Raw genomic sequence first — 17,880 nt, 5'->3', positions numbered from 1 at the left:
TTTCAAACTTACAAGAGAAAACAATCATTTCAACAAACATGGGTAGGAAACAATGATTTCAAATCATACTATTATGACCAACGGATAAGGCGCATCCAACGGTTCAAATGTTCCCGATATTTAAAGCATTTGTAAAAGAAAGAAAAACAGGAACGCGGACGCCGTTAAACTGAAAAAACTGTCCTATAAATAAGCAACAACGCATCATTAAATAATAATAATAATAATTAATAAATAAATAAAAGGAAAAACAGTTTTGATTTAGAAAAGAGTCAAAGTTATATTCGCTGAAGGGAAGTAAAGTCATGTTTTTGTTTTCAGACGACTGAAAACTCGAGTCTACTCAACTCAGGGGGATAAAAGAGAGAGAAACAGAGATTTGTGTGTTGAGGTTCAAGATCTTGTCAGATCCACCAAAACGAACTGTAAGAATTCTCTCACATGCTTTCTTCCTTCTTCTTCTTCAACTCTCTTTCACTAACATTTTTGTTTGAACAAGTTATGTGTTTGATCTCAAAAAAGGTTCTTGTTTAATCTTCTTCTTCTTCTCTCTTTTCAACCCTTTCTTCTTTTGGGGTTTCTTTTTGTTTTATCATTTTTTCTGTTTGGGTTTCAAGATTTTTTTTTGTTTTTGTGCTGTTTGTTTTACATGTTGCATTGTGGATTTCGCATGCATTTTGTGGTTTTATTGTTTAAATGTTTGTTTCATCATAATATTCTTCTTTTTTATTCCTGAAAGTTTTGATTTCTGATTTTTATGTATTATGAATCTTTCTTTTTGAATTTAATAAGTGCATATATTTTGTTTATATCTTTCCCTTATGCCGTGTTATTTAATGTAACAACATAAATCGAAAGCGTATATGTTTTAAAAAAACAAACAAATTTTTATTACCATGTTGTGATCTATAAATTTCCTTTTTATATCTATACTCAGGATCATTGTTTTTCCCAAATTTGCTTTAAAATTTTGTGGGAATAATACTCTTATTAATTTTTTTTTTTTGTTCTCAAGTGCCGAAAAGCACAGTGAAAGTATAGGGACAAAAGATTATAGAAAAATTCGTTGAGATATGAGATTTACTTCACTTTATGGCATATGCGGTTGTTGTTTGAAAGCTTGCACATGAAGGAGTCATGAATCTATGAAACTTGATTGAAACTGAAGTTATTTTAGATTATGAATGAATTTTTTTTCAAATATGGAAAGTTCAAATCCTAAGATGAAAATTTAGTGCATAATATTTCCAGATCTATATTGTAATTTGTTGTGTAGTGTTAGGCCTATTAGACCTCTCTCAGCCAAAAGCTAGAGGTGAGGCTTTTTCCTAAAGCCTCTTTCCTAACCGATGTGGAACAACCCAACAACCTCCTCCTCACACATCGGGATACGTCTCACAACCAACCATCCAGAAGAGCAAGGGGCTATTGGTTGGACCTTCATATCAACCGGTCACTCCAGTGGCCTCCTGGATGAAACTGTTGCAACTGGGCTTTGAAACCATTGTTAGGTGCCCAATAAGGGACAACCCAACAAGTGTAACATGGATTCATGAAGTTCTCTGAAGCCTTCTCTTTGGTTATACTTTTATGTTTGCGATGTTTTTAGGGCTGTCATAAGAAGTGTATTTTAAATTTATTTTAGAATTAGAGCCAGTTATTTTCTGTATGTTAGGAAGCTACTATTGATCAGCACTCTCACTCTCTTTTTTTTTCTATGTGAGTTTTTGTAATATGTTTAGTTGTATGATTTGGAATTCAGAATTTGAGTTTTCATTTTTGATTGAATTGTGTGCATAATGATTTAATATCATTCAAAATTTATAGATGTAAGGGAAATAATAGGTGAGAAAGACAAATGGTTACTTGCTGAGTTGCTGTCACTATATTCAAGCCTTTTTTATTGTATATTTGATAAAATAATTATTGCCTCCAGATAGTGAAATCAATAATATGACAACTTTTCAACTCATTCTTGAACTTATGTGAGCAATTCGAAGTTTTGAATATTACTCTGAACTCATAAATCTCAAAACAACCATAAATCTACTTGCATCGCTTATTTTCTGAAGATTTAGTCAGATCAAGGATGACCTTCTTCAATGAGTTCACATGGAGATTGTATCAGGCACTGGGATGTGGATAGAATAGTGTTTCATGGTTGTTTTAGGTGTGATGGTTAATTGACATGTTTAGCTTTTGTTGTTTTGTGTGAAAGAACACTCAAATAAGGTAAGTATGTTGCAATCAATCTTTTTATGGATAAATTTTTTTTGGCTCTTTATCAGCATCTAGGAGGTGTTTGTGTTTTAATGAGTTGCCAATGTCATTATTATGAAGCATAATGAACTTCATCGTTGCACTTTTCATTCAGGGTGATGGGGAGAGAGCCCATGGATGTACACATGGATAAGAAGCCAAATGGTGTTGTGAAGTCAAATGGTGCATCTCATGATAATGTTTATGTTGCCCCAAAAATTTCAGAAGACCTCATTGAAGCAAAGGACTATGATGTGAAAGAATGCACTGCAGAAAACTCTGTTGATGGTTGTTGTGACAAACAAGATGTAGTAGTTGTTAAAAGCAAAAACTTTGATACTGATGGGGCTGAGGATCAAAATGAGAGTCATGGATCTCAGAAGTCAAGCTTTCCTACACCTAAACCTCATGGTCCGGCTCATGTCCGTACAAATAAAACTGTCTCTCAGCCTTTTGCTCTGGCAACTGAAAAGCGTGCATCAGGCATAAATCGGCGGTTTGGGTCTGAAACTGTAGCTGATGTTAACAATGTCCAAACCCCTATGCCTAAGAAGATGTTACAGGTAATGGAAACCCAGATTGGTGTATTTTGATGGATGTCATTGGCTGTTATTCATTCTTCAAGTGAGTAAATCAATAATCAAAATGAAAAGGCAGCTGTGGCCAATGTCTGCTTTGGTTGGTTTAATATTAGAAATAATCAACATTTAATAAAGAGTTCAGGTGTGAGAAAGATTCCAGAAAAATAAATGTGCTGTTTCAAGAGAGAGGTTATCTCACCATGTATGTGCATTAGAAGACTCGTCAAAGGAAAAATTTTAAATAATTTTTAACTTTTATTTTACATTCCACTTTTCTGTTGTAATTTGTTTTTTTCTGTGGGCAATTTAATTTTTCTTTTTTTTTTATATTTTGATATTATCTTGCTTTGTTTCTGGATGCATACTATCTTCAAGTTTTCTTTTTTACTTTAACCAATTAGACTGGATGCATACTATCTTCAAGTTTTCTTTTTTACTTTAACCAATTAGAAGTGGGCAACATTTTTCTTCACTTCATTTGCAACTGCTTGTGAGGCTTTGGATTAATGGATTCACTTGCTTTGATTTGTCAGCTACTTAAAGGATTGTGTCAATTGATTTTCTTACCAATTGATGGAAACTTATTTGTTAAGGAGATCATCCGTAGGATCTTTACCCATATCATGGTGAAGGTTTAGGAATATGTTTCAAATCTTTTATGTGTTATTCAGAATTTAATTAGATCATAACCTTTGTGGGATTTACAAAGATTAGTGAATCTTGTTTAGAATTATCAATTTTGCGATTGTAGTTGTAAATCTTACAGTGCTTCCTGTCTTTAAACTCTTTCTATTGTTTCCAGCCAAGCTCACCCCTGACATCAAAGAAGTTATCTCAACTTGATAATAAGAAGTTCCCAGATGAAGAAGATAATTGGTCTGTTGCTTCCTCGTATCCTTTGTTTTCTGCTTTGTGCTTTTTTCCTCGCATTATTTGGGTTCATATATTGGATTATCCTTAGCTATAAATAGTACTGCTACATCTGTCCGAAAGGTAACCGTTGGAACTGCTCCTAAATTTCGATCTTATGAACGTGCTGAGAAACGGAAGGAGGTATACTATGAATAAAATATTAGATGTATAGTCTTTTTATTGTGTCCGTATTGCATTTATTAGTCTTTTTATGTTTGTCATAATTTCCCTCATCCAGTTCTACACAAAATTAGAGCAAAAGCAACGAGCATTAGAAGCAGAGAAAACCCAGTGTGAAGCAAGACAAAAGGTGCACTTTTTAAAATGTCTTCTGCTATCTGTTCACTCAGTTAAAGCAAATCCAGTTTGTAGATACTGTTATTGAAGAAACCACCCATAAAATTTTCTTGTACCTATTAACAGGAAGAGCAAGAAGCTGCCATTAAGCAGCTTAGAAAGAGCATGGTTGTCAAAGCAAATCCAGTTCCTAGTTTTTACTATGAGCCGCCCCCACTGAAGACTGAGCTTAAGAAGGTATTTCTTCTCATGGTTCTAAGTCCTTAAACTTTTTCAATGTTCATGGAGATGGTGTTAGTCCTTTGATTAAAGACATAAGTATCAACCAGAGAATGGAAATATCTGGCTTTATTTGAATAACTTTGTCTTTGGGTCAAGAGTAGCTTCAATGAAAGACTCGAATTTCTCAGTTTCTTATCAAAACATATCAAATGAAAAATATAAATATAAAACAAAACGTAGATGTTGATTTGCGAGATGTTCTGTAGTAAATAATAAAATAATAGCAGACGTATTCACTGGAATTGTTATTGCTGGAATGAGAACTGGCTTATGTCATAGCTGCAGCTTTTGATGGAACACAAAATATTGATGTTCTTATTTGTCTCTGATGTCAGCTTCCATTGACAAGACCCAAATCTCCAAAACTAAACAGCTTAAGCCGGAGAAAGAGCTGCAGTGATGTAGTTACTTCCCCTGATGGCAAGGAAAAAGTTTGTGCTCGAGCACAGCGCCACAGCCTTGGTACCGGCAAAGTAGAATCCCCTGCATCCACTACAAAAGTTAAGGTGCCAGGACAGAATACTAATGGCTCTTGCAAGGTGAAAAACCAACTGAAGCAGGCAGAGACAACACATGCCTCCCCTCAGAAGATCACAGAGCAAGCCATTGCAGATATCAGTGTTGAGTCCTGAACTGCTGGTTTTTGACCATTCAAGTTGGAGAAAAAGTCTTCAATTTTCATTACTACCATATGGACGTTCCAAAAGATGTAGCCTGTTTCTTTTCAGCTACAATGACTTGTTTTAATTAAGTGGTTTGTGTTGATGTGAAATGTATATTTTTGTAAGTTATCTTGGTACATATCATGTTTTATAGAGTTAGCAATTTTAGCTTGGACCAAGCTTTGTTGTTTCATCAAACATTTTACTTGGCAAATGGAACTTGATGTTCTAAGTTGTCTCAGCTGCTAGAGTCTTTCACTTTCTTTTGCATTGAATATGTTTTCAGGGTCTCACTTGGGATTATAGCAGATGCTCTTCATTTTTGGTAAACAGTGATCTAAATTGCGCCAGGTTTCACATCTGGGTCTCATTAATTGTAGAATTGGGAGCCAAATTTAACTGGAATCAAGAAATGCTGATTCGCAACAGCAGAGAGATGTGTAATACATGCTAATTGAACATAGAACAGTGGTGTTTTATCGTTTGAGACTCTGAATTCTGCATATTGTGGATAAGAATGGCAGGGAAAGAAAAATATTTTTAGACCTATGAAGTTCTAATATTATAATATTCTTCCCCACAGTTTATAAAATATGAAATTGGGCAACAATGATATTGGTATCCATAGTTTTTTGATGAAAATTGCTTGCAATCCTGTTATATCAAAGCAAACTATAGCAAGGTTAAAATTGAGGCATACATTTGATGGTATAATAAATTCTGGAGAATATTGTAACTTTTAAAAACTTCTTGTCTTAAGTGTAATTACAATAAATATGGGGGCCTGGGAAATCTTGCCGATAAAAAATCTCTAGCAAAACATTACAAGTTCAAGTGTTCAACTATCTCAAGAATCTAGTTATGATATGAAGTAGCCTCCAGAACCATGGCCACCTTAATTTCATCTTCATCTTCTTCTTTCATCCTTCAACCCCTTAAACCCTCAAAACCCTCAGTAATCTCCGACCCAAAGTTCCTTCCTTGGACCATTATATCAACTTCTCAGCCAAAAACAGCTACAAGAAATGCTCAAAAATCAAATTCCAGGCCTCGCAAAAGGTCCTCATATGGCACCTCAAGAAGGTCCATTCTCAAGAAAACCTTCTCTCAGGAGCAGGTAACTTTCTCTGCGCCCCTCTCTGGTGACCCCCACGTGGGGATAATTGGAGGAGGCATGGCGGGCCTTGCTTGTGCTTTGAGTCTGGACCAGAAAGGTGTTAAGTCTACTGTTTTTGATACGGTTAGTCAATCGTTTTGTCTTGTTTTGTTTTGTTTTGTTTTATTCTGAGGTGAGAAATCTGTGTATTTAATTGGGTTTTTGAAACTGAGTAATTAATGTTAAAGCTTAACTTATTGAATGAGATATTCTACGGTTGAGACACGAGTATTAAGATCCATATTGCTTGTAATGAGTAATCTGTTGCAAAATCATTATTTTATGTGAATGCACCTTCTATATTTTTATGTGCATTAAACTCTTCATTGACATTATCATAACTTTGTGGAATTCTGATTTTACTATGTTTGGTGTATTAGGGGATTCATGGTTTGGGAGGAAGAATGGGAACTAGAATAATTGATCCTCAACCACTAATATTTGATCATGCTGCTCAGTTCTTTACTGTGAGTGATTCGCGGTTTGGTCAGTTAGTTGATGCTTGGTTGGAGAGAGGTCTGGTGCAGCAGTGGGAAGGTTTGATTGGGGAGCTTGAAATTGGTGGCCGGTTTGTTCCATTTCCTTCTTCCCCTCCAAGATATGTTGGCATTAATGGGATGCGCCCTCTTGCTGACTCTTTATTGACCCAGGTAACTAATCTTTCTCCTCTGGGATGTGCCAAGTTGTATTATGACTATAATTCCTTAAAAAAGGCATCATACTCTTTTATGCACTGGCTTAATGTTACCAATTTGGTTAAGCTATATGCAATGCAAGGTATTACATTGTTATGCCGCTTTATAATGATATAGGTAAATCGAATACCTTTCTTCGGCTTGTCATGGCTGAATTTATTTTGATGCTTTGTGCAGACGTCTATGGTCAATGTTGTGAGACCTTGCTGGATAAGTAAACTTGAGCCATTTAACGGGATGTGGCACTTGAGTGAGGATGGAAAACCTCGTGGGCAGTTTGATATAATTGTTATTGCTCATAATGGTGATTTCGTGCTGCCCTGTGTGCTTCTACATATTAACTTAGTATAATGTTATAAAATTCCTGTGTTGTGTTGAGGATATGTAATTTTGTTGTTTAGTTTGTCAACATAAATGTTACAGTGACCTTTTTGAAAAATAAAAATCATGTCTGATTCTACTTTCGATCATTAAAATGGAGTTAGGAATGGCAAAATGGCTGCTAAGTACAGAAAAATCCTGCCCATAGTCCATTAATGCTTGTGCTTAAAATATGCAGAATGTGCTCATTCAAAACATGTTCTCATAATTGACACCTTTATAAATTACTTTTAGAGTTCACAATTCCTTCATATCAACATTTTCATGTTGACATCAATGAACTTTCTGTCAGTTGTAATGTTTTGGTTTATTGAAGATTTTATATTCTGTGAAATGTAGTATATAGAGTAAATTTCTGGATCAGGAAGACAAGGCAATTGAAGGCAATAGCAGCTAATCCGCCTTTTAAGCATTTTTTGCTTTTCCTTATAATAATGATTCCTCCGTTTAACTGATAGGAAAATGTGCAAATCGCTTACTTGGTTCATCAGGCTTACCTCTTATTGCCAGACAAATGAAGGTATACTTTGAAATATTAACTTTTTTAAAGTTAAACTCGACTCGGCTCTATTGTTATTCACCATCAGCTTTGCCAAATTGTTTTGGATAATTCACTTTTTATTTTTTTTGGTTGTTTGTAGAGGTTGGAACTCAGTTCCATATGGGCTCTCCTTGCAGCATTTGGGGGACCCCTTCCTCTAGGTGGGGAATTCACATTTGAAGGAGCCTTTGTTAAAGGAGTTGATTCTCTCTCATGGATGGCAAATAACTCAATGAAACTTTTGGGTTCTCGAAATGATGGTCCTCAATGTTGGACCTTTTTCAGCACTGCAGCTTATGGAAAGCAAAACAAGGTTCCACAGGTTAGTTACAGGTTTACACATAGTTATATCTGAAAATCATTTAATAAAATAAATTTTGGGTGAACGGTACCAGGAGGAATTGGAACCCGAAACCGACCAGGTAGGAAACTATCTTGATTGATTCTGGTTCTGGTTCCCATTTTTATGGTAAGATACCTTGACCTGCTCACCCCTATAGATTAGCACTGAATTCTCCATTTTAGAAGTGAAGAAATATGATTAGTTTAACGGCATTCTTTGGTGTAAAAAAGGTGGTTGTAATGCATTGCAGTAAGGTTTTTTCTGCAAGATATTGATTTTATTCTAGTCATTTTTTTAGGAAAACATCCCAACTGCCACCGCAGAGAAGGTGAAAACAGGTATGCTTGAAGGTGTTGAAGCTGCACTTGGACTACCAAGGTGTTCACTTCAAAAGCCCCTTTACACTCGAGTCCAATTATGGTGAGACGCTGCTTCTTCTTGACAGACTTTTGTGAGTGCATTACTATGTTCAATTTCTGATACTTGGCAAATTTCGAAAGGCTCAGGACACATTTGAGCACAAAGGTCTCTTATGGCCTGAGTGCAAAGCTCAGTACTTACTCAAATTTTAGGAGTTCTTTCAACACTAGAAGAAATAGTATATTTTGCAGGAGTCATAATATAAATCATAAACGAAGGAAACAAAAATTGTGATTATTCTAGTATTCGATATGGAAATTTTGAAAATTTAAGGGGTTTTACATCTGGTCTACAATTTGCAGGAATTTCGATTATGATCCTTAAATAGTTTGAGATATGTTGGCCAGGCGTCTTATTTATTAGTGGAACAGTGGATAAAAAAAGTGGTTCTTTATTGTTACACCTAGACTAATCCAAGGTTAGTGTTCACACACATGGTATGAACAAATGAAATGATCTTTATTGCCTCCTGCCTTTCATCACAAAGTGTGGCTTTTTAATCAAACTTGCACTTCATCAAACATGCTGTGGTCTAAGTGTAACCACACAGTTTTTCCTTTGCAATGCATGATGTTTTCTACTTGTTAATGGGTTTTGAGTACCAAGGAAATTTATGAAAATATTGGGTTACTCTACATTCATTTTGGTTGATTTTCCTTTTTTGGGATGTGTAGGGGTGCGGCCCTTCCAACTAATACTCCTAGTATCCCATGCATCTTTGACCCTCATGGAAGGGCTGGTATCTGCGGCGATTGGTTGCTGGGTTCAAGTTTAGAGTGTGCAGCCTTAAGTGGCATGGCTCTTGCTAATCATGTGAGGATTTGTTGTTCTTTTTTATACTATTTGTGCATAGTATATATTTCTTTCAATTTATCTATAATGTCAAATATTATTAGTCTGTAACTTAATACCTTTTGTAACATGAGGTTAAAAACATGAAATCTTGATTATTCATTTATAAAGCTTGATTACTTGTATATAAAAATTTATTGGGGTTTGCAATTCAGATAGTAGATTATTTACAAAGTGGTGGAGTTTGTCCTGAGGAGTTTGCTGTTGGTTTGCACAATGAGTTCCAGCCCCTTGAAGGACATGATATTGGACAATTTCCAGGCTTGGAATCCAAGGAAAAGGAAGATCTTCAAACATATCAACTTACCACTTGAATTCATAAACAGGCTATGGAGACTTCAGAGTTCTCTTAGGTATATAGTGTTGATGTAATGTTCTTTCCTTCATATGCTTGGTTGATGCTCCATTTTCATGTTTAATGTCTTGTTTCTTTTGGTGGCAGAACTAGTGCATAAAGGTAGCCCTTGGAAAAGTTGCTAAGCAAGATACTTAAGTTCATTCTTGAACATCATCCATTATGAAACCAAATGACAAATGCATGTTTCAAGTTTTAGGGCAACCAATATTTATGGAAAGAATTTGTTCTCAGAAGCAGGTGACAAGAAAGATGAGAGTTTCCCAGTACAGTATACAAAGCGTAACAGAAATCACTGTCCAACCGCAGCAAAGGAGGGGACAACATAAATTTTGCCTCTTCGATAAATGGAACTTTTAATGAACCACTTCACACTCATCATCTATTCAGGTTTAGACTGTTTAGTAGGTAGAGCAAGTACCAAATCATGTGAATATGTCAAAACTTACAGTTTGTAAAATATTTCTGGAAGTTATAAATTTCAGTTGTAACAGAGATGATGCTTGTTGAATCTTTATGTCTCAATCCGTTTTCAAAAAACAAAACTGGAAGATGATAACAGCCTCAACTTCATTAATTACACTGCTTTTGTAACATGCCATACAAATACGTTATTTCTGAATAGAAGTTATTGCATTCCAATGAAGATGTTCATCTTATTATAAATACAACCCACAAAGAAAGAAGAAAAAGATGGAGAACAAGAGATGAGGCGCATAAAGAGAACAGGTAGTGCTTGTCTGTTGGGTTTTGTGGTTATACATACAGGATAGAGTATCAACTTCCAAACCTTATAGTGGGAGCAATAACAAAGGAAAGTTTATATAATGCTTTTGAGAATGGCATCACGGCAGAGCAAGTGAGCATTAATATTCAGTTGATTATTTGATTTGTTTTCTGTTTAATGTCCCACTAAGTACTTTTGAAAATGCCTCATTCCTTCCCTAATCTTTTATTCAAAGCCAACTTACTAACCTCTGTGATTATCAATATTTTGCTATAGATATGCTTATTTAGCCTCAAGTAACTCTGGACAGTTTTCACTTGCAGATAATTTCTTTTCTTCAGCAGAATGCACATCCTCGAGTTGCTGATAAAGTTCCATCAGTACCAGAGAATGTATTTGATCAGGTTGTAATTCTCCCCTACATTCAGATATGTGCAACCTAAATATTTTGGCTGTAAGTGATAGTTATGGCAGCCACATTTTGGACAGGAGGTGATGGAGACTGTCGAAGTGAATGTGAAAATGCCATTGGTTGCTTAAGCTCGACAGAATGCACCTTAGCCTGTGTTGTTGCTTGTACCCCGTCCTTGTGATCTTAACCGTATTTTCCCAACTCTTACTCTATTATTTTCTTCATAGTTTTCTATTTCATGCAACATCTTCAAAGAAAATTACATTGATATTGTTTTTGTTTGCAAAAACAGGTTACTTCCGAGATTACAGGAACAGGAAAGAAGAGATATGTGGCCATCTGGGATAGCCTGCATGAGAAGAGTAATCAAGGGATTGTGATGACAGTGTCATTGGCATTGTAGACTCAGTTTGATTAAGAGGCAATCTCTGGAACTGCTGCTTGTTCTTTTGATCAGTTATTCAACTGATGTACATGTTTTATCAGTTTAATAAATGTAAACAATATTAAATGTGGGTCAAAGAGAATGAGTTAATTGAATGTGCATTTAGGATTTGCTTGAACACAAGAACCAAATGGACTGTACATTCTTGAATGACTCGAACTGTAATAATAAACCTTACTGAATTTTCAATTTATTTAAAAGATTAATTAAATAAATAATGTCATCTTATATTTCTGAGAATCTGTTTCAGAGGGAGGGTATAAAATTCTCCTTGGTCCAATCACTTGCTGTTGTTGCTGTCATGCCTGCCAAAGCTTCAACTTATCAAACAAAAAGTAAATCATACAACAAAGGGTGGAGAGCAAAAGAGAATGTTTTTTTGAATTATTTGAGAGGAACATATAAAGATTTTTTTTGTCAAAACTTCTATCAAATCATTATATGATTGAATGGTATTTGTATTAGTTGTTTGTGGTAACATGATAGGATGAGAATGAGAATGAGTAGATATTTCTATCAGTATTCGAGACTAGTGATGGAGAATTTTCTAACTAAACCATTGACAAAATTTTTGTAAACCTAAGCCTTAAACCTTAAATTTTATTTTTATAAATTCCACTCAAGAGATCATATCAAAATAATATTTAAAAAAGAAAGAACTAGAAGTAGAGCATGCATTATATAACTGAAATTTAAATATTATACTAATAACATTACATTCACTCAAAACCCTTGAAGAAAAGAAACAAGAACATAATTTGGCTTTTTCAGCCTCCCTAACATATATAAGAGCCTTTTAGCTTTGTCTCCTCTGTGGCTCCACTTGCAGAGACACAGAAAACCAAAAAGCTTTTAGATAAGTACTGGAAATTAGCTCCAGCATTTGTTGTCACAAGCTTGAACTACAAATTATATACACCAGAGATTCACAATTCAGATTAACTAATCTTGGTTGGTTTAGATAGTCATAAGATGGAGATGTTGGCATTACAGCGTCATGTATGGGCTGATTGTGATGCCTGTAACCTGGAATGGTTGTGCTCACCTTCATAGGTTACAATTAGCATTGAAGGGTCGGCAGGGCATCTCTCGACATGCTTTCTTGCAGGGCAGCCTCTCACAGTACTACATTTGTAGTATCCCCTGCATTTAAAAGCTTACTAGTAAGGTCAAGTATCATATTCATCAATTATCTAAGCTTGCAATGGAGTAATCTATGGCTATGCAGGTTACTGAATAAGACAGTAGTGAGGCTTTGACTTGTTTGTGGTTGAATCTAAAGAAGCAAGGTTCAATTTGGGCTTTCATTTGAGCCTCTCTTGGCACGATTTACTTAGCCCAAGGCTCAGTACACCCATGATCACAAGCACAATATGGTCCTGCACATCCCAGAATGGCAAAATTTGTTTGATTGCTTGTTATTTTTTTATTCAATTCTTCATTTGGGTAAAATTGGTGGCAATATTGTTAGAAGTAGATGTTCTTTATCCATTATCATAAGTCTTGCCATGTTTACTCTAAGCTCATCATATCTAGACATGATATGATATAACTTGCCATTTATTGGAAGCTAGTCAGCAATTGAAAAGACAAGACTATTTCTAATTCTATCCAATGTCTGATTATGATAATAAACAGTTAACTTTGGACTTGTAAGGTTTCTTAAGCCTAAAGAAGTCCCAATTGGGACTTGCAAAGAAGAACATAAGCCAAAAGTAGATGTAATGTACCTCGGATGTGGAGAACCCTTAATAGGTTTCTGTCCATATTTCCTCCATGAATACTCATCAGGAGGAATATCTGCAACCTTGTTACTGATGGCAGGCACCTTGATTGACCTCTTTATCCTGTGTTTCCTGTATACAAATACAAAACAAGTTCATAATAATCAACTCAAACAGAATAAACAACACCAAAATTACAGCATATAAAATCTAAATCTAACCTCCTCTTTGAGCAATGACATTTACCAACAGTACTACATTTCATATTCACATTCTCTCCCCTCCCAGAACACCTAGTACTCTTGGACTGTTGAGAGATCTGACTTGAATGCTGTGGCACACCAATCAATTGAAAAGAATTTCCATCAAAGTTAGCAACACTTCCATCTAAGCTCAAGGATGATACTAGTGACTTAGTTGAGGACATGGTTGGTGTGCAACTAGAGCCATCAAATTTGAGGTTTATGCCACTGTTGGTACTCCTGCTAGAGTACAGCATATTCATATCAGCTTGATATTTCTGTTGATGCTGTTGAAACCTCAACCTTTGCAGCTGTTGCTGATGATGCATAAAGTGAACGTGTGGAGATGGTATTGCTTGGAGAGGGAACTTTGGAGATGAGTGCATAGGATCAGCTGGGATTATTTGGAGAGGTTTTGGAGAAAAAACTGGTGTGTAATTAGGACTGTCTAAGAAAATACTTTGAGGCAAAGATGAAGAAAGTTTCTTATTCCTCAACTTTCTGATTCTTCCATGACCAAAACTTGAGCTTAAAAGAGACACAACTCTTTTGAATCTAAACACAGCTTCATCAGTTTCGCCTGCCAAGTTCCTGTACTGGACTTGCTGATGATCTCTATGCTGAGACAACAAACCAAGAACTCTATAACAGCTCTCAACGGCAGCCTTGTTTGCTTCTTCAACCTCCTCCATGTTCAACAAACAGAAAACAGAAAATCAAACCTTAATGAAAACCATAAAAATAGAACAAACACTTTAAGACCAAGATGAGACAAACATGAAAAACTGAGCCGAAACTATCTTCATAAAAGAAACCAATCCAAACCCATTTGCAAAAAAGGAAAACTGAGATGGGAATTCATGTCTTTTCAAACAAAAGCTGAATGTGATGATGATATCATATTGAAATCATCAAAAGTAAAAGATGGTACCGAAAACAAAATTAACAATTTTCTTTTTTCCGGTTATGGCCAAATAATTCAAAGTAAAGAGAAAAGGAAAAAGAAAACATAATAAGAAGACAAAAATTAAGAAAAGCTTAGTGAAGTTGGAGCTGAAGAGGAATCCTAAATTATCCCATAGTTTGAATAAAAAGATGTGAAAGAAGACTTTGTTCACTTTATGGAACTTGTTAAAATGACAAAAACAAAAGAAAACAAATACTCTCTTTTAATTAAATTTCACTTGTTCAAACTCAAATTAAAAAAAAAAATCAAAGAGAAAACAGTGAGGTAATTATAAAAACAGCGCTCTGTCCAATGCAAAGAGGCAACAGAAAGAAACTGAAGTCTCTGTTAAAGATCCTCATGCGGGTCTTACAAGAGCACTCTATTTTTTTTTTTAATAATATTTTTTCCAAAGAAAATTTACATTTTATTCATGGGTAATTTTCATATTTTTCAGGAAGAATAGAATGAATTCAAAATTGACGTTTGATTTTAAAAATTATAAAAATTTACGTTTTTAATTACATGTAATTATTGATTTATATTGTAAATAAAGCATTAATTTCAACAATCAGGCATAATAAATAATAATAAAAAGACAAGTTGTTAATTAGGGTGGCTTTTGTTAAAAAGGTCCGCCAAGAGTAGGGCCTAAGTGTCAATCTAGCATCTCGAGTAAACCGTTGGAATGAACCGACGGTGCACATTGTGACACGTGGAGGAAAAGTATGAAAGTATCTTTGTCTGTTTGTGTAAGTGAACTGTGAAAGCAGCAGAGTCAATACAACAGTTGACCTGACAGAGATTCTGTCTGCCCTGGCATCCCTCTCTTCTATTCTGTTCATGTGGTTTTATCTTAAATAAATTTACTATTTTACCCCTTTTTTACAAACTTACCCTTTTACCCATGGATGAAAGAAGAAGAAGAAGAAGAAGAAGAAGAATAGTTTCGAAAAAACAAAATTTTTTATCTTATTATTTACCTTTATAGCTTCTCTGTTAAAATTCTTTTCCATTTCTTATGATTTTTATTTTTATTTTTTTTATATCATCCATGTATATTTCTTTTTCATTTACCTTTTTTTTTTAAATGAAAAAATATATTAACAAAAAAAACAACAAACCTATAAAAAAGATTTAAGATTATCCTAAATTTATTTTGCCAAAAAAAATGATGTCAATTTATTTATCCTATTGGATAAATAGTAGATAAGGAATATATCAATCACCAATCTAATGATGATAATGACTAAGTCTAAGTCTAAGTCTAAGTAAGTAACGTCGTGTTAGAAAAATCTAATAGAGTATTTAAAGATATTGTCGATGACAATTTTATCGTACCACTATTGGATTGATTTTCCAATAAGGCCAAAGGACTATTTCCCACCCAAGGTTTAATGAAAAGATAAATTTTCATCCATTAAATTTTAAAAACTTAAATACCCACCTATTTATTAAAATTAGGGATAAAATTATCATTTAACTAAAAATATTAAAAACTATCACATTTCCCCCCCCCCCCCCCCCCCAAGTGTATAAATCAAACATTTTCCCCACCCAAGGTTTAAAGAATCACAATTTTCCCCCTAGAGTTTCATTCCTTCTCTATCTGACCTTTCATCTAGCCTCCATGACGAAGACACAGCCATGAAAAGGCCACTAAGGCGACAATTGGAAGCGAAGTCGTTGAAGATTTGTCGTGCAACGGATCATCACACTTCGTGTAGATTTGTCCCACGACGAATCTCAACCACTTTTGTTATGCTTCTACTTGTCGAGACATTTCTGGACAATGCCAATATCTGTCGAAGTGGAAGCGATGTGGTCAGAGACAGCGAACTCTACCGTCTCTGATGACAGTTTCAAAACCTTAGGGAAAAAAGGTGATTTTTCAAACCTTCAATGAAGAAAATTTCAAATTTATAAACCTAGGGAGAAATAATTTTTTTTTAGTTTTTAAAATTTTTAACTAAATAACAATTTTACCCTTATTCATAATAATAAATTTTAACAAATGGGTGTATATTTAGGTTTTTAAAAGTTAATTAACAAACATTTGTCTTTTCACTAAATCTTGGGTGGGACTTGTCCTTTGGCCTTCCAATAATCAACCCAATGGTGCAGGTGATAGTACCAACAACACGAGCTGGTTGTGCTCGGCCACTTCTTCAATTTCTAAAAATTCCTAAAATCCATGATAGAAAAAGAAAATTTTACTCAATAAAACGTCTTAAATTATTAAATGAAACATCAGAAAAGATAAAGGTTGAGTAACCTTGAAGAACACACATATGAAATATTCTTGAGGAATACTGAAGTGGCATGGCACAATCATTGAATTGGAATTTGTTCTGCTTGTTAAACTTCCAACACTGTTTTTTCATTGGGACATTCTGTCTCATAATCTTAATTAATTAAGATTAACACTAATCAGAGTTGGTAATAAATATAATACAACAACATAAAAACTAATTAAAATAAGAAAACATTGAAAAAATTTGAAAGGGGGTTATCCTTATTATTTTGTTTTTTTTTTTGATAACGAAGAATCTCACTCAAATCAGATTATTACTTTCAGAATTAACTCTATAATTACTGAATCAAATAAATTAAAAGTTTGATATTAATATATCATCAAATAAGATTTAAACTTATATTCTTTTTTATATGAAATTTTCTCTTTTGCTACTTTAATTATCTTTCGGGGGTGTTGTGGTAATTAATTAGTTTAATGGAATTACAGTAATCTAGCAACTTGCGATGATACCCCACCAAATAAAATACAATAGGAAGATGATAGATAAAGAGAAATTCCATAACCTAGCTATTAATTATTTTAATATATAGTTTTCTTTTGTTAATTGACGTTTGCACCGATAATTGAGGCCTGCCATGTCCTAACTTAGTCATTTTATATTGCAAAATTCCACATTAGACTTTGCTAAAAAACACAAGAAAACCCTTTGTTTGTTTAATCAATAAGAGCCAAATAAATAAAGTTAGTAATTCAGGTTGTAGAAGTGACAAATTCTCCATTTTATGAATCTTATGTTCTCTATAAGGTGTACAAATTCTCATATTCGTAAGCAAATGTTAGATGTATAAAATTTCATCTTTATTTTAAGTTTCAAAAAAGTTAAATTTTCATCCGTCGTTTATTCTGATAATGAATTCTATTTGATCTTTCTAAGAAATGATTTTCTTACTTTTTATTAAAATTACAAAAATATCATTAACAGTTAAAATAAATATCAAATTATCAATATATTTTTACTAATTTATAATTTTATAATTTAGATTCTTACAATTATTAAAATTGTAGCCAACCTTTTTATTTTTTAGGTGTAACTTTTAATTTTTTAAACTATTGAAAGATATATTAAAATTTTAAATTAAAAAAAAAATTAAAACACCTCAACTTTTTTCAAATTTCTAAAATCCTCCAAAAAATTTATTAACACTTTTAATATTTTTATTCAAAATTTACCTTGTTGATCTAATTAATTCAACCCAAAAAAAAGGATTTTGTTTGAATAGAATTTTTTGTTACTATGTATATATATATATGGGATGGATCCAAATGGATTTAATAAGTAGCACCAATCGTTTCTTGAGCTTCCTAAAACGAATGATTAATCACTGAAATTC

The 17,880-nt window shown here is 33.9% G+C and overlaps 3 protein-coding genes across 4 annotated transcripts; 2 read left to right on the top strand and 1 right to left on the bottom strand.

Moving 5' to 3' along the window:
- The first annotated feature begins 268 nt into the window (after positions 1-268).
- Positions 269-5,234, top strand: LOC123209150 (protein WVD2-like 1). Of its 2 annotated transcripts, XM_044626950.1 has the most exons (8): positions 287-425; positions 2,073-2,232; positions 2,375-2,822; positions 3,643-3,731; positions 3,812-3,893; positions 3,991-4,062; positions 4,176-4,286; positions 4,667-5,234. In XM_044626950.1, exons 3-8 carry the CDS (start codon positions 2,379-2,381, stop codon positions 4,961-4,963), a joined length of 1,095 nt encoding a protein of 364 aa, XP_044482885.1. In that variant the 5' UTR covers positions 287-425; positions 2,073-2,232; positions 2,375-2,378; the 3' UTR covers positions 4,964-5,234. The 2 variants fall into 2 exon arrangements, with proteins under 2 accessions (XP_044482884.1, XP_044482885.1); XM_044626949.1 differs by lacking the exon at positions 2,073-2,232 and having other exon boundaries at positions 269-425.
- Positions 5,235-5,824: 590 nt separating this feature from the next.
- LOC123209147 (renalase) lies at positions 5,825-10,231 on the top strand. Its single transcript, XM_044626947.1, has 9 exons — positions 5,825-6,233; positions 6,530-6,799; positions 7,022-7,148; positions 7,684-7,745; positions 7,867-8,088; positions 8,408-8,529; positions 9,204-9,342; positions 9,537-9,734; positions 9,824-10,231. Exons 1-8 carry the CDS (start codon positions 5,880-5,882, stop codon positions 9,693-9,695), a joined length of 1,455 nt encoding a protein of 484 aa, XP_044482882.1. The 5' UTR covers positions 5,825-5,879; the 3' UTR covers positions 9,696-9,734; positions 9,824-10,231.
- Positions 10,232-11,980: 1,749 nt separating this feature from the next.
- On the bottom strand, positions 11,981-14,511 carry LOC123209148 (probable WRKY transcription factor 74). Its single transcript, XM_044626948.1, has 3 exons — positions 13,266-14,511; positions 13,051-13,176; positions 11,981-12,463 (listed from the first exon to the last, which is right to left on the bottom strand). The coding sequence occupies exons 1-3, from the start codon at positions 13,976-13,978 to the stop codon at positions 12,316-12,318; spliced, it is 987 nt and encodes a 328-aa protein (XP_044482883.1). The 5' UTR covers positions 13,979-14,511; the 3' UTR covers positions 11,981-12,315.
- Between the last annotated feature and the right edge of the window lie 3,369 nt (positions 14,512-17,880).

Source organism: Mangifera indica, chromosome 2 (assembly GCF_011075055.1).
Source record: "Mangifera indica cultivar Alphonso chromosome 2, CATAS_Mindica_2.1, whole genome shotgun sequence".
Taxonomy (NCBI): Eukaryota; Viridiplantae; Streptophyta; class Magnoliopsida; order Sapindales; family Anacardiaceae; genus Mangifera; species Mangifera indica.
This window is presented reverse-complemented; position numbering and strand designations above follow the sequence as displayed.

Bases quoted from the DNA above. Each gene is read 5' to 3' on its own strand.
- LOC123209147 (XM_044626947.1), top strand. From the start codon at position 5,880: ATGGCCACCTTAATTTCATCTTCATCTTCTTCTTTCATCCTTCAACCC. The intron at 7,746-7,866 runs GTATACTTTGAA...GGTTGTTTGTAG, and splicing joins TTATTGCCAGACAAATGAAG to AGGTTGGAACTCAGTTCCAT. The intron at 9,343-9,536 runs GTGAGGATTTGT...TTTGCAATTCAG, and splicing joins GCATGGCTCTTGCTAATCAT to ATAGTAGATTATTTACAAAG.
- LOC123209150 (XM_044626949.1), top strand. From the start codon at position 2,379: ATGGGGAGAGAGCCCATGGATGTACACATGGATAAGAAGCCAAATGGT. The intron at 3,894-3,990 runs GTATACTATGAA...TCCCTCATCCAG, and splicing joins GTGCTGAGAAACGGAAGGAG to TTCTACACAAAATTAGAGCA. The intron at 4,287-4,666 runs GTATTTCTTCTC...CTCTGATGTCAG, and splicing joins TGAAGACTGAGCTTAAGAAG to CTTCCATTGACAAGACCCAA.
- LOC123209148 (XM_044626948.1), bottom strand. From the start codon at position 13,978: ATGGAGGAGGTTGAAGAAGCAAACAAGGCTGCCGTTGAGAGCTGTTAT. The intron at 13,177-13,265 runs GTTAGATTTAGA...ATTTGTATACAG, and splicing joins TGTCATTGCTCAAAGAGGAG to GAAACACAGGATAAAGAGGT. The intron at 12,464-13,050 runs GTACATTACATC...TTTTAAATGCAG, and splicing joins AAGGGTTCTCCACATCCGAG to GGGATACTACAAATGTAGTA.